The sequence below is a fragment of the Manis pentadactyla genome, chromosome 16 (assembly GCF_030020395.1).
Source record: "Manis pentadactyla isolate mManPen7 chromosome 16, mManPen7.hap1, whole genome shotgun sequence".
NCBI lineage: Eukaryota > Metazoa > Chordata > Mammalia > Pholidota > Manidae > Manis > Manis pentadactyla.
The window spans coordinates 25953540-25966907 of NC_080034.1; the positions used below are offsets into that span (position 1 = coordinate 25953540).

Below are 13368 nucleotides of genomic sequence, written 5' to 3' on the forward strand. Positions count from 1 at the left end.
GGTATACTATGGGGTAAGGCAAATAAGTAATTATGTTGTTGGTAAGGACCAAGATATTTGATGTGGAAAAAAAGGGATACAGATGTAAAACTGATGAGTTTCAGCAAAAATGCTGTAGTCCTGGATTTGAATTAGAATTATCAGTCTCAACTCATGATATATGCTGTCTTCAAAATATTTTTATATGTTTACTAGTTTTTTCCACTTAAAAGGCTTATGAACAGTAACCAACCCAGTGCAAAGAGCACCTCTCTATATCTAAGCATATAGATTATGATCTTAAAATACATTGAAATACTTGCTAAATGGAACTGGAGCTCCCTGGAGAAATGGCTGATTCCTTATCTGGGGCAGGAAATGGACAAGATGAGCTGGAACATCTTGTCATGCAGAAGGCAAGAGCCCTCAAAGATGACAGGGATTGTGTCAGAAAGAAGCAGGAGGCAGCCTGATTAGACTCTCACCAGCCAAAGCTGGGCATTTTCAGCATCAATAAGATAAAACTATAATGGATTCAAAACCATCCGGTATGTTTAATTCATGAGTTTATAATGATGTTTTTCTTTAAAAAGAAAAAACACCCTCAATGATCTTTGAAGGATAATAAGGAAACAAATCATTAAAAAAAACAGCTTATAAAAAAATGAATCAGGTGTGTATTGTGCATGTCTTACAAAAATGTAGCTCAGGGTGACTGCATAGTTTATGAGAAGTAGTTCCTCTTAATAGAGGTATTCTGTGAAGAAGTGAGGAAGGAATCCCATCATTTGTAACTCCTAAGGAAGGAAGGAATCTAGGCACTGAGCAAGAAGGCAGCTAATACCACAAAAGAGACGCAGGCTGGCACTGCGTGCTCCCTGATGGAAGCACAGCACACCATCGAGGAAGCAGTCTTGCCACAGTCGGAACCATGAAATCTGTGTGTCTGACTAACAGGACATACAGGCAACAGAATCTCGTTAAATGACACTGTGTGGAGTTCATCAAGCAAATAAGGACTGGAGGAAACTCTAGAGGACAAATAACATGGTTTTGTTATGAACAACAAACTGCAAAGAAGGTGGGGAAAGAGAGAGAGAGAGAGGGAGGAGGACTCTAGAGATTAAAAGGAGGACAGACACGGTAGTTTGGATCCCAATTGGATCAACAAACTTAAGAGGTGGAAAGAGGGAAGGAAAGGGACAGAAGGATGGGACTGGAAGGGGACAGGGAGAGCATGGGAGGAGAGAGGACACTGCTAGCACGACTGGAGAAATGTGACATTGGCGGGATATTTAATGATACCGAGGAATTATCCTTGCACTTTGCATCGTGTGATAATTCGTTATCTTGATTTTGAAAGAGGAGCCCTTGTCTTCTGGAGATATATACTGAAATATTTACAGATGTGATGATATCGTGTGGGCCATATGCTTCAAAATAACCTGGAATGAATGTGAGAGTGAGGGGGTCATGGAGCAATGAGCCACAGATTTGAGCTCGCATCAGGCCACAGGGAGGGCTTGTTATATAACACAGACACCAGCCCCACCTCTGGAGATGCTGACGCAGCCTTCGGAGAGGCCCAGGTGTTTGCCTTTCTACCAAGTTCCCAGGTGATGCTGGAACTGTTGGTCTGGAGACCACACCCTGAGACCCACTGGCAGAGAGGAAGCAAGATTGGCCCCCAAGTTGGTGGGTACATGAAGTCTCCTTATTGTATTCTCTCTTCTTCTGAATTTGTTTGGTTTTCTATAATAAACCTTAAAAACAAAATTAAGTGATCCAGAAAGATGCCTAGAAGGAGCAAGGCCTTTGACAACCCACTGTTGTAATCGGAACATCTTTACTCATTAGCCAAAGAGATTTGGCTGCTGCCTCTGGGACTGACAGGTGCACATCTCCTGCCCACTTGGAGGTGAGTGCATCAGCTCGGTGTTAATTCTTTTAGAGAACTGCTTGGCCTGAGGGGCTTGGAAGAGTTCTCTGTCTGAGGGGTCTGCACCATGTTGTGTCTACTTTCTTAATGTGCTCAGTTATTGGAAGAGCGACGGTTTGGTTGAATGCTAAGTGCTCCTGAGAGGAGCTGTGCCAGGTTTCAGCTGTTAGGGATGGGGTTGATTACTGAACTCATATGCCCATGGATCCTCCTGCAGGGACCTTCCTGAAACTCCTAGATCAGGAGGCACTGCTATTATTTTGATTCTCTCTGCTGGCCTTTTCAGATTCATTCATTCACTTATCCATTCATATTTCAGGCACTTATTAGAGTTTCTCCTAAGTGTCAGGCACTCTTCTGGTCCCTGAGAATATAGTAGGGAATAGAAAAGACAAAACTCTCTGCTTTTGTGGAGATTAAATTCTAGTTGGGAAAAAAACAAACAAGAAAAAATATAGGTGAACAGAGCAGTTACAGATAGTGGAAAGTGCTGTGAACATAATCAAAATGAAGATGCCAGGATAATAATTGTGTGTGTGTGTGTGTGTGTGTGTATGTGTGCACGCATGCACACATATTTTATTCTAGGTGATCAGGGAGGGTGTCTCCAAGGGGATGATATCTAAGCTGAGAGCTAGATGGTAAGAAGGACCATGAATTGATCTGGATATTTTCAGACAAAGGCGATAACAAGTGCAAAGGCCCTGAGGTGAGAAAGAGTTTGGCATTATTCTTTTTGGAATGTCAAGACCTGTGACTCTGGGACATGGAAAACAAAGGGAGAAATGGAATGAGATGAAGCTGGAGAGTGGGAAGGAACCTTGTAGCCATCCTCCTGGGTACATAACCCAGACACCTCCAGGGCTGCCAGTCATCCCCTAGCTGTAAAAAATACATTCTCTCTAGAGAAACAGAACACAATTTTAACAAGGAAGCCCCCTAGGGGCTCTGGTCTATAAGAAAATGACTTCTGCATAGGCAATTGAATTGTCTTGTATATCCAATTTGTTGGGCCAACCTATTGAAAAAAACAATAATTTTATTTCAGAACCACCGTAAGCCCTCAATGCCTATACTTCCCCTCTAAAAACACGGTTTACTCAAGATTCAGTACCCTGTTAAAATGCAGATTCCTCTGTGATGGGTAGTACTATGAGTTACCAGTCATTTCATGCTAATATAAATTAATTGAAAATTGCATCCTTGAAAAGATATTTTAAAAGAGGAAAGCATTAAGTTAATAGATTCTGGGGTACAGGAAGGAATCTCCAGGGCAGAAACAAATCAGAAAGAAGAAACTGAGGATGCATCGGAAAAACTAGTTATTCCACAATTTTGCGTGGTGTTCTCCTTCCTGGATAGACTGGAGCCCAGGAATGCCAGAGCAAAGCTCTTTGTCTTGAAAGAACCCGTGTGTGTCCTGTATAGCTCTTTCCTACATAGAAAGCATGAAATAATGCCCATATCCCAGTGCTCACTATATGTGGTACTACTGCCTCGAAGTTCTTGACTGAAGGGGACATGCACGCTGGACTTGACTTCAAATCACATGAACATTTTCATGACTATGAAACAGTGGTGCACTGAAGTAGGTCCAGCAGCTGGTGTGAACAGGTTACGGGCATTGCTTCCCGACTTTGCATTCAAGTGACTTCATTCTGGTTGCTTGAAATCAGCCATGGTAAGAATATTGACTCCACAGAAACCAGCAAATGCCACACACCAGGCTTTACTTTTCAGAGAACTGATTGTTAAATACTCACCAATTCCACTAGTGTGAAACCTTAAAAAAGTAAGTTTTAGCATATGCCATGGCATATGAAAAAATAGACATTTCTTTGGCCTCTTGAACAGATGCCAGTGGTATTCAAAATCGTATTCATCTTTGTATATACTTCCCATTTTAACTGTATTTGTGTGTATATAGACCCCATTTACTTACTTAAAAACTGTGCCTGGTGTTCCATGGTTGACCAGATAGACACTAAGGGGCCCTAAAGGCTCTGAGTCATTTGATTCTTGCTCCCTTGTCTACCCCTTGTTGCAGTCACATTTAACCTTCAATGTGGCTTGACCCCCAAACACCATATTCTTTCTTTCCTCTGGAGAGTCTAGTTTGCTGCCCCAATCTGAAACAGTCCTCTTCCCTCTTCTCTGTCTGCCAAAGCCTTACCCATGTTTCAAGATCAGAGCAGGAACCATGTTTTTCTCCTTGATGCTTGTCTGCATCAGCTCCTGTCATTATCCATTGCTCTGTCTCCAGGTCTCCCACCCAGTGCTGTGTCTGTACTTCCTTGGCCACCATCACTCTGCCTTATTGTACAGGTGTTTGTCTCCCTGTTTTATTTCCTCCCCTAGATTTTAAGTCCCTTGAGGCTAGTGAATTTTGCTTATCCATCATTTTAAGAGCATCTGATGCAGTTTTGTACTTAGTCATCCCTCAGTATTTATTAGTCGACTTATTGTCATATACGACTGTGCTCTGGAAGACCCAGCAAGGGAGAAACACACACAGTCTCACCAGTGTAAATATTTGTATTTGTGGGCTGATTTCATTTAGCATGGGAAACATCTTGTTGAAGGGAAACATTAGGTTCAAATGTAGTCCAACGAGCAGCAAACATGAAACTTCAGTCTGAAATGTCACCTTTCTCATCTGCATGCAAAATTGGGACACTTCGTCCAATCCTGTGTTAGAAAGGCACCGTTAGAAAGGCACTGTTGCGAATCATGATGCTCTGATATCCTCTGACACTGCAGCTGCACTCCTTACAGGGACAGCCCCTGCTAGCGCATTAGTGAGTTCCACTGGGACTTTAATAACTAATGATAAAATTAAACTAATCTGATATTCTTCCCTTGCCCACTCTTACTGTGAAAGAGGGCTATTCCTGTTCGGTTGCTTCGTTCATTAAACAATTACTGCCTTCCCTTGCCAGGCACCCTGCTACAGGCTTAAGATATAAAGGTGAATTGTCTATGGCCCTGCCCTTCAGGGACTCACAATCAGGAAAAGGGAATGAAAAATCAATCGATGTGTTCCAAGTCTCAGGTGAAATAGAGCCCTCAGGCTCTGACAATGACCCACATCAGTGCATTTGCCCATTAGACTCTGCCATCTGTCCCCACAGGAGACGTCTGCTTTAACTCCTTTCCACAGGCCGCTTTTGGTTAGAATGACCTTGGAGACAGCCTGAAGTCCTGAGCCTGCAAGGGTTCTTTGAGAGGTACTGGTCTGCACTTATGTGCTTCAAATAGAATTTCACAAACCTCTAATTATCTCTTCTTACCAGGCTGCCTACATGACTGATGACCAGCTCTTTAGTCGCTCCAAGGACAGATTTCTATTCAGCCTGTGCCTGGGATGCATTAGGATGCCCAAAACATGGGTGGCTACTCAGAGCAGCACAGAACAATTAACAGAAGCCAAGCAATTTGTAAAATGCCTCAACTTCCTGCTCATCTCTGAGGCAGAAAATTGTCACCCCTTAACCTCAGGAGGCTCATGTGCAGAATTATTTACCCTCTGCAAAGCCAAGCCTCTGGTGTCAGAGTCTGGCCCCTGCTTTTTGCAAACATAAGCAGTCGGCTGCCACAACATCTATGACTCAGTTCCTAGCTAACGCTGCCTGAATTGATTTAGTCTGAGTTCAGATTTAGCACATAATCATGTTCAATTTGCTCCACTGCACTGCCTAGAGATAAAAGGCTTGGGAAAAAAAAAAAAAAAGCTTCAGCTTGTGTCAGTCTTTGTGGTGATGTCATTGCCATGAGAGAGCCGGGCTGTTCGGTGCTCGGCCGTGCTGCCTCAGACGCGGCGGGCTCCAGGTGCTGAGCTCCGGCCGTCCCCAGGGCCAGGCAGTGCCGGGCGGCCACGACCGTGTCCACCTGGAGGCTCTTCCCATCACTCACAACTCAGGGGCTGCCTAACTCTTCATTGAAAATTCAGGAGGGGGAATGCCAGCCCCTAGCATGGACTGTGATGTTTCCACTCTGGTTGCCTGTGCGGTGGATGTCGAGGTCTTTACCAATCAGGAGGTTAAGGTATGCACCTGCAATCTTATTTTTCATTGTTGCTCTTACTGGAGCTGCTTGGCAGAGCTTTTTTTGCTTAAGGAAACAAGACTTGCTTAATAGTTTTCAGCTCACGGTCTGCGCTAGGAATGCTTGTGGTGAGTGCATGGCTATATTAATTAGAATAAGTTAGAAGTGGGGCCAGCCCATTAATTTTGAATGTGATAGGGTCTCCCATTGTCTATTTTTTTTTTTTTGCCTTTTCTATTAGGTGATCCCCAGTCATCCCTTTCACAGCAGACATGTTTTCATAACCTCATATCTGTGTCAATAAGGAGAATTTGCCAGTCCTAAATGTTGAGAGGGGTTTTAAATCAATGAGTAAATGAATAAAGCACACATAATAAATACCACCCCCAGGACACCCTTATAGAAAGACAATCACCCCTTTGTGGCATGTGAGTTAAATATGCCGTGATACAGTCTTCAGATCGCACAAAAGCTGTTCCCACAGATGGTCGTTTCAATCTCTAGCTCTCTGAAAATCAAAGTTGGGAAGCAGCTGCCAAAATTGTTTTTGTCAGGCCAAGGAAGCAAGTCATTTTCCCTGAGCAGTTGTCTGTAAAGAAAGTTCAGGCATAAATAAATGCTGCTTCTGAAGACGTAGTATTCCAGGGCGCTGGTCCTCACAGATGGTCTGCAGCAATTCTTTAATTGTCATGGGTAAACATGACTTGATAACATGCACCTCTTTGCTTTTTCCATTTGGTTTTATGTTCTGAAGTAGATGCCTTGCTTGTAAAATGGAAATTTTCAGTTCTGTCTCATATTTAAAATAAGAACTAGCAGAACCTTCTTATTTAAACAGTTCACACACGCACACACAAAGGACAGTTGCTCTCCCTGTGTGATGGGGAGAAAGGGGAAATCGCACTGCATAATCATTTTCCACCCTCGCCTCAGTCTTCACTTAAAGGAAGACCCAGAATGCTTTATCGTTGTGTGCAGGTGACACCCTGGTGCTTCCCAGGTGGAGATTTATGTGCCACTAGCTTAACACATGGCTTTACCATTCAAGATTGTAGTTTTGAACACTGTGAAATGGATTCAGGAATCTGGTGTCTTGTTCCTGCATATACTTTAAATGTGTGGCTCCGTGTTTACCGATTCTTATGCCCGAACTGGGGAAGTGTAGACCACCTGTCATACTGAGGTTCAGAAAATTAGAATATAATGGTTCTGTGCTGCCTAAGGATGTGTCTGGAAGGGAAGCACGTGTACAGAGAGACACGCAGTCCTGCTGGTCATGCCTGCCATAAGCACTCCAGAAGGGAGAGCAGGCATCAAAACCCCTCCAGTTTAAAACCAATTTAAAGTCCAATGTGGGTAACTGGAGTAGAGATATCTTCCAGCAACTGCTGGAACAGAATTATTTGTAGGCAAGGTAAAACTTCAGAGTTCCCTTCTGTCCTTTACAGCTGTCTGTTGATGACACACTTGCCCTGTGAACATCATAAAATAATCTGAACTTTTTTGGTCCAAGAAACAATAGTGAGAACATGTCTACTAGGGATCTGCTATCTGCCAGGCATTGTGCTTGTATAGGAAGTAGTTTAAAATACACTTATATGTTGTATGTATCTGTGATATAGGCAAAAAAAGAAACACACACACACAAAACACTTGCCCAATATTTCTTCAAGACAGAGTATATTGTGGAGTTAAGGGGAAACGTCTTACAGCTGTTGTACTGAGTGGTTGGGGTAGATTCATGGAGAAAGTGGTACTTGAACCTGAAGACAGGTAGATCTGGATACAGAAAGAGGGAAGATGCAGGGCCTGGGGAAAGCATTCCATTTTGCAGCCAAGTGAATCAATGCATTTGGCTGCAGTAGGATTTCTGTGAAAGACTAGAGGGAAAACAGGGATGGGGTGAGTCAGGGCTGGATTAGAAAGCACCTGACACTGTTCATCAGAAATTTATGAAGGTTTCTAAGAAGATGCCCACCAGAAAGATGCATTATATATTCTTATGGCTAAATAGCTCTGAATCACAATGGATTTATTTCTTTGGAACAAGTTATCTAATCTTTCTCTGCCTTCGTTTTCTCATCTGTAATGTGCAGATAATAATAGTAACCTACCCCACTGGTTTGATAGGATTAAGGAAAATTATACAAATGCTTCGCACCTATTTAGCGTTCAATAAATGTTAGCTGTCCGTGTCATCATCATTGTCATCTCATTAGACTTTCTCTGAGGGTGAGAGGTTACTCTTTCCAGGTTGCTGGAATGGCCTGACTCCAGCTGGGTTTGCGGTGACGATCCAGGACACAGAGTGTTTTCCCTCCCATCCCCCAACACAGACCCTCACACGCACACACTCAGCCTACAGCTTAGACAATGCTGCCCTTCCTTTCAGACATCTAATCATTTAATGCAAAACAGTGACATTCTCATCAAGCAAAGATCTGTGCTGTGTTTATTAAGGAGAGGGAAAATGAACAAATGAAGGGGGGCCAAAGAGGTTCATTGAGAAAACCTATGTGCTCCTTATTCCAAAGTGAGCATTGCTTATTTTTATGAAGAGAAATTCAGATATAAAATGCTGGCACCAAAGTTTCTCCAAAGGTAGATTCATTAATTACCAATTTCAGATACACTGTGGAGCCAGGCATTCCTTTCTTCAAAGTGTTTAATATTTACTGTCAGAGAAAAGGGAGGCCCCTGGTGAGGGTTTGTCTCCCCTGCCTGCAGCCAGTTGCTTGATCTCAGGCTTTTTTCCTTTTTACAGACCCTTCCTTTCTAGGTGAAACCATCATGGGAGAGCAATCACATTTGTTTGCCAACTGGTAGGCCCTCTTCCCAAAAGCAGGGGTTTATTTGAAGAGGGTGGAGCCCTATGTAAATCCAGTGTCTTATCCCAAGTTAGAAAGCATCTTCTCAATGGTGGATCTTGGCTGGTTGCACTGGGGCCCATCAGGCTCCAATTTCCTAAATTTTGCCAAAGCTGGTAGAGCAAAATTAGGAGACGATCAGGCAAATAGAGTTCCATCATTTTTGTCTTTTCTGGAAATTCCGCTGGTGGTGTTGTGTACTTTGCTGCCTGTTTTATGGCAGAAGAATGCTCTGAAAGATGAAGAACTCTGAGGCCCTCCATAAAATGAAAATGGTGTGATGAACTGTAGAATGCATGTGTGAGCGTGCATGGTTCATTTTCTCCAATATTCCCATATTTCTAAAAGTAGTCTTCTCCCTCCATAGGAAGCCAAACTCTTGGGGAAATGAAAGGAATCCAAAGATGGGTAATGAAATTTATATTTCACTTCCTGCAGTGGTTTTTAAACCTGATTGCACATCGGTATCCCCTGGAGAGCTTTTATAAATATTGACGATGCCCAAGCCCCATGCCCAGAACTTCTAACTTGACTGGTTTGAATGGAGCCCAGGTCCTATTAATTCAGTGTTTATCCTATAAAGTCAGTGATTATCCTATGAAGTAATGTCTTGTCTCTTCTACACACCAGTAGGTACAGGTGAGGTCAGTCAAGAATCACTTAGGATAACCTCTGCTTAAACACTTTGATCAGTATCTCCCAGATGAAGACTGGTGGTAATGCAGTTTTAGAAGTAATGCCTCTGGGCTGTCCTTGTTGAGACCCACCCAACACTTTTGAGCAGTTCATCACATCCACAGTTCTTGCACATGGTTCTGAGCTGATAAGAAACACTCCACTCCACTGCTGGCCACTAGGGGTAGCCTTCTCAGAGCTGCAGAGGCTGTGTAGCAGTGTCCCCACTCCTCCAGGGGACAGCCAAGCTTGGAGCTTTCCCTTCTCTGCAATGGGAGCTTCCCATACAGAAAAGGGGTGCCTTGTCTCTGGGCGGGAGGGCTCCTGATTCATGTCCCGGGCATCTGTAGAGGAGACACGGGACTCACAAAGCTCCTGTCTGCCCATGGCAAGTCTTACAAGATGAACAGACGTTTCAAAGACCCTTGAAGCTAGAGATTTGTTCATTCAATCAAAAACATATGGGTGGTGCACTCAACACTTAAGAGGCAATGCTCTAGGTATTGGGAGATGGACAGACAGATAGACATCCCTGCCCTCATGGAGTGTACATTCTGATGTGGGAGGCAGACAGTGAGCAGTTAGCAAATAAATGTATACTGCAGTTTCAGGTAGTGATAAGGGCCATGAAGAAACATGAAGCAGTGTGAGGGGATGAATTGTCAAAGGAGGAGTTGCACTGGGGGACTTTCTGGCCCCAATTTCCTAAATTTTGCCAAAGCTGCCAGATCAATATTACCAAAAAGAGGGGGAAATCAGGCAAATGGACTTCCACCCATATTTGTCTTTCTCCATTGGCCACATTTGAATGGATCACCAGTGGCACATTTCTGGAGATGTGACAGTTTACTAAAAGTCCTCTTCCAATGTCATTTAAAGTTAGTGGAGAGCAATGTATAGATCTGAAGGAAAAGCATTCCAGTAGAGGGAATAGTAGATGCAAGGAGAGGGCATCTTAGATGATGTGTCCTTACCCAGACCCCCATTTCACCTATTACCATCATTCATTCAGTCAATCACTCATTCTTTCAGGGATCTACTGAGACTGTCACTATGCCATAATTTATATTTTTTTAAGGATGCTCCTTTTTAAAAATTATGCTTAAGCAAATTCCCTCATGCTCCATTTTAAGCCTGTTGGTTCTCTTAGGGAAGAAGAAGTATAAGTAGATATTTGTTCTCAGCCTAATAATTCTTCCTATGTTTGGAATCTCAGGGGCTCTCTAGGACCTTTTTAAGGTGACTCCTAAATCTTGCTTTTTCTCCCGTGCTTTTAAGAATTTCCCAATATCCTTCCAATCCATGTAACCCTGGGCAAGTCTCTAAACCTTTCTGGATGCACTAATCATGCTGAGAACAATGCTCAATGCTTTGTGTATTTTGTTTTCCTTTTCACTCAGTAGTATGATGTGACTGACTCATAGTCTGTGTCATGCTGTTGTGTGAGCTGTAAGAAAAAACCCAGCACATCGTGGCCACTTAGTACAATGAAATGTCTTTGTCATTTGAACCACTGGGGATTTCAAATGACTTGCTTTGTTTGGTGGGAATCGCAGGAGGGAAGGATAGAGCAGAGTTGGCGATACACAGCGCTCTGAGGAGAAGCAATTGATAAAGTCACTATGTGTGTGTTGGGTGTTGGGTGTTGGTTGCTGCCCTGGAAGAGAAACTTGTGAGTATTTGTCCAGAATGCTGGTCAAGCTTCATGCCTGTTTCTCATGCTTTTTGCAAATGCAGTGCTGGGGAGAGGATCTGCTAGCAACTGTGCCCTCTGGCTCTGCCGAACTCTAAAGCTCTTTCAGAATCTTCACAAGCCTCTGTGTTCCCTCAGTAACTTCGCCAAGCTTGAATTTTCTGATTGAATTCACAAAAATGGAAACCCTTTAGAGATATGCACGGTGACTTTGAGTCACCAAAATGTTAACAGCAACTCTCATTCTTTATTCAATGGCAGTAATACTAAATCATATTGGTTACACATCTCCAGACCACCTTCAGTTCTGAAAACCAAAGGCAGTGTGTGTGGAGGACAGTCAGTGGGCTGGAGTGGCATGTCCATTGCAGATTCTAACTGTCTAGCAAAATGAAAATGTGCTCTTCCTCTGCTAATACAGTGGACTGGGCCTTTTTGAAAATGAATGAATGCAAAACTGAATGTTAGGAATTAACCCTAAAAAGTCCTTCAAGAAACTTAACATTCTTAAATGTGCAGTCCTGAATATTTTCTTGCCTCTGAAGAAAGTACCCAACACCTTTCCTAGAGAAGGAAAAAACGATTTTATGCACATGACAGATGCTCCCTGAGGAAGTTGACAGGCAGATTTCTCAGCCCCCTGTCATGTTAGGGAAAGACACAGTACAGTATTCAACTAATGACATTGCTAAGCAGGAAAGTCAACTGAAAACTTGCTTATCTGTTCAAAGAGTCTTTTAAATGTCAGAAAGTTAGCTGAGATACTGACAGCGGCTGCTTCTAAACCGAGTGTCAGATTTATTAAAAAAACAGCAAAACAGCATCTTCATTTTTTTCTCCTAAAGAAATACACTTTTACGTAAACCTCGGGGAGTACCATTTGAATCCTTAGTGATTGTTTCAGTACAATTATCAGTCATTCAGAATAGCATGTTTTAGTACTTTCTGATGAAGCTTAAAACTGATAAATAAGAAAGAAAATGGTATCTAAAATACTTATGATACTTGATGTGTTTAGGTTGTCAGCTTAACAGGCATTGTGACTTTGTGGTGAATAGCTCAGCTTTCCAGGGAGGCCATAAACTCTCAACCTTGCCTGGCCTGGAATTTCTTTATGTAAAGGGAATGTATCCCTTCCCAGCTCTAAATCTAAGCTGATACCAATACACTACTTAAAAAAAAAATTGAGAGATCATTTAATAAGGATTTCAAGCAGGTAAAAAGTTACATCCTTTCTACTCCATCTAGAATGGAGAATTTATCTTAAAAGTATTTGAGAATAAAATATCCAAGTTAGACTCTCCCTAGAAAATATTCTCTATATGTGCTTTCATATTCCTCTTTTGGGGAAACATGTATACTGGAAAAAATGCACCCACATGAATGTGAAAATGTATTGCATGTACATACTACATATACTTATTTTTTTTCCTTCCATGATTATGGAAGTTGTTTTCTGGCTAGCCAATCTAACTAGCTGTTAGAAACTGGGTGATCTTAACCATGACAGGGGATTAAGAGCCAGAGAAATTTCCTGGCAAAAAAAAGTTCAACAGAAGCCTAAAAAATTGTTAAATAATTCTTGGGAGGTGCCAGGGGATACACACTAGGAAACTCAAGCCTTTTCTTTTTATTGTTTATAGACCAAAGGGATATTTATGTCCTTACAGTCTGGTAGCACAATTGATCTCTCCAGAATCTAATATACCTGCTCTGAATTAAGAATGGTTTTTTAAAAAGTCTTTCAAAAACATCTTGGCCATTCAACTTCCAGAAACAAGACTTCAGCAAATATTTTCTCCCCTGTTGAATGGGACCACAGACTAGCTTTTGTTCCCCAAAATAGCATCTTCCTTAATATTCTACTTGTCCCAACAATAGGATAGTTTGTGGCTTAGTTCTGAGATACCTTTTCCCCATCTCTGGGGCTTCTATAGCAACAGGTGAGCCGTGTTCAGGTTGTGCCTCAAAGGTCTGATTTTGTAGAGCCATTTACTAAGTTCAGCATTAAAGCCATCCCACATGATGACAAATGTAAACCCCCAGAGACATTCATCATTGGGGATCAATATAATATGCTATTAAGATGGGCAATTTAGAAAATTCTGACAGTTCCTCCCACTCACTAAATACTTCTGAGATCCAGGCACATGGCACACCCCAGGTACTCC

The 13368-nt window shown here is 42.4% G+C and overlaps 1 protein-coding gene across 4 annotated transcripts in view; it reads left to right on the forward strand.

The window, feature by feature from the left end:
• Positions 1-13368, forward strand: part of RCAN2 (regulator of calcineurin 2) — a 237206-nt gene that overhangs the window by 134334 nt on the left and 89504 nt on the right. The window contains exon 1 of one of the 4 annotated variants that reach the window (XM_036927412.2): positions 5661-5962. The exons of the other annotated variants lie outside the window; for them this stretch is intronic. Coding sequence (XP_036783307.2) covers positions 5876-5962 — 87 coding nt within the window. The 5' untranslated portion in view covers positions 5661-5875. Of the gene's footprint in view, positions 1-5660; positions 5963-13368 lie in introns of those variants that run through there. 4 annotated transcript variants of the gene reach the window in all.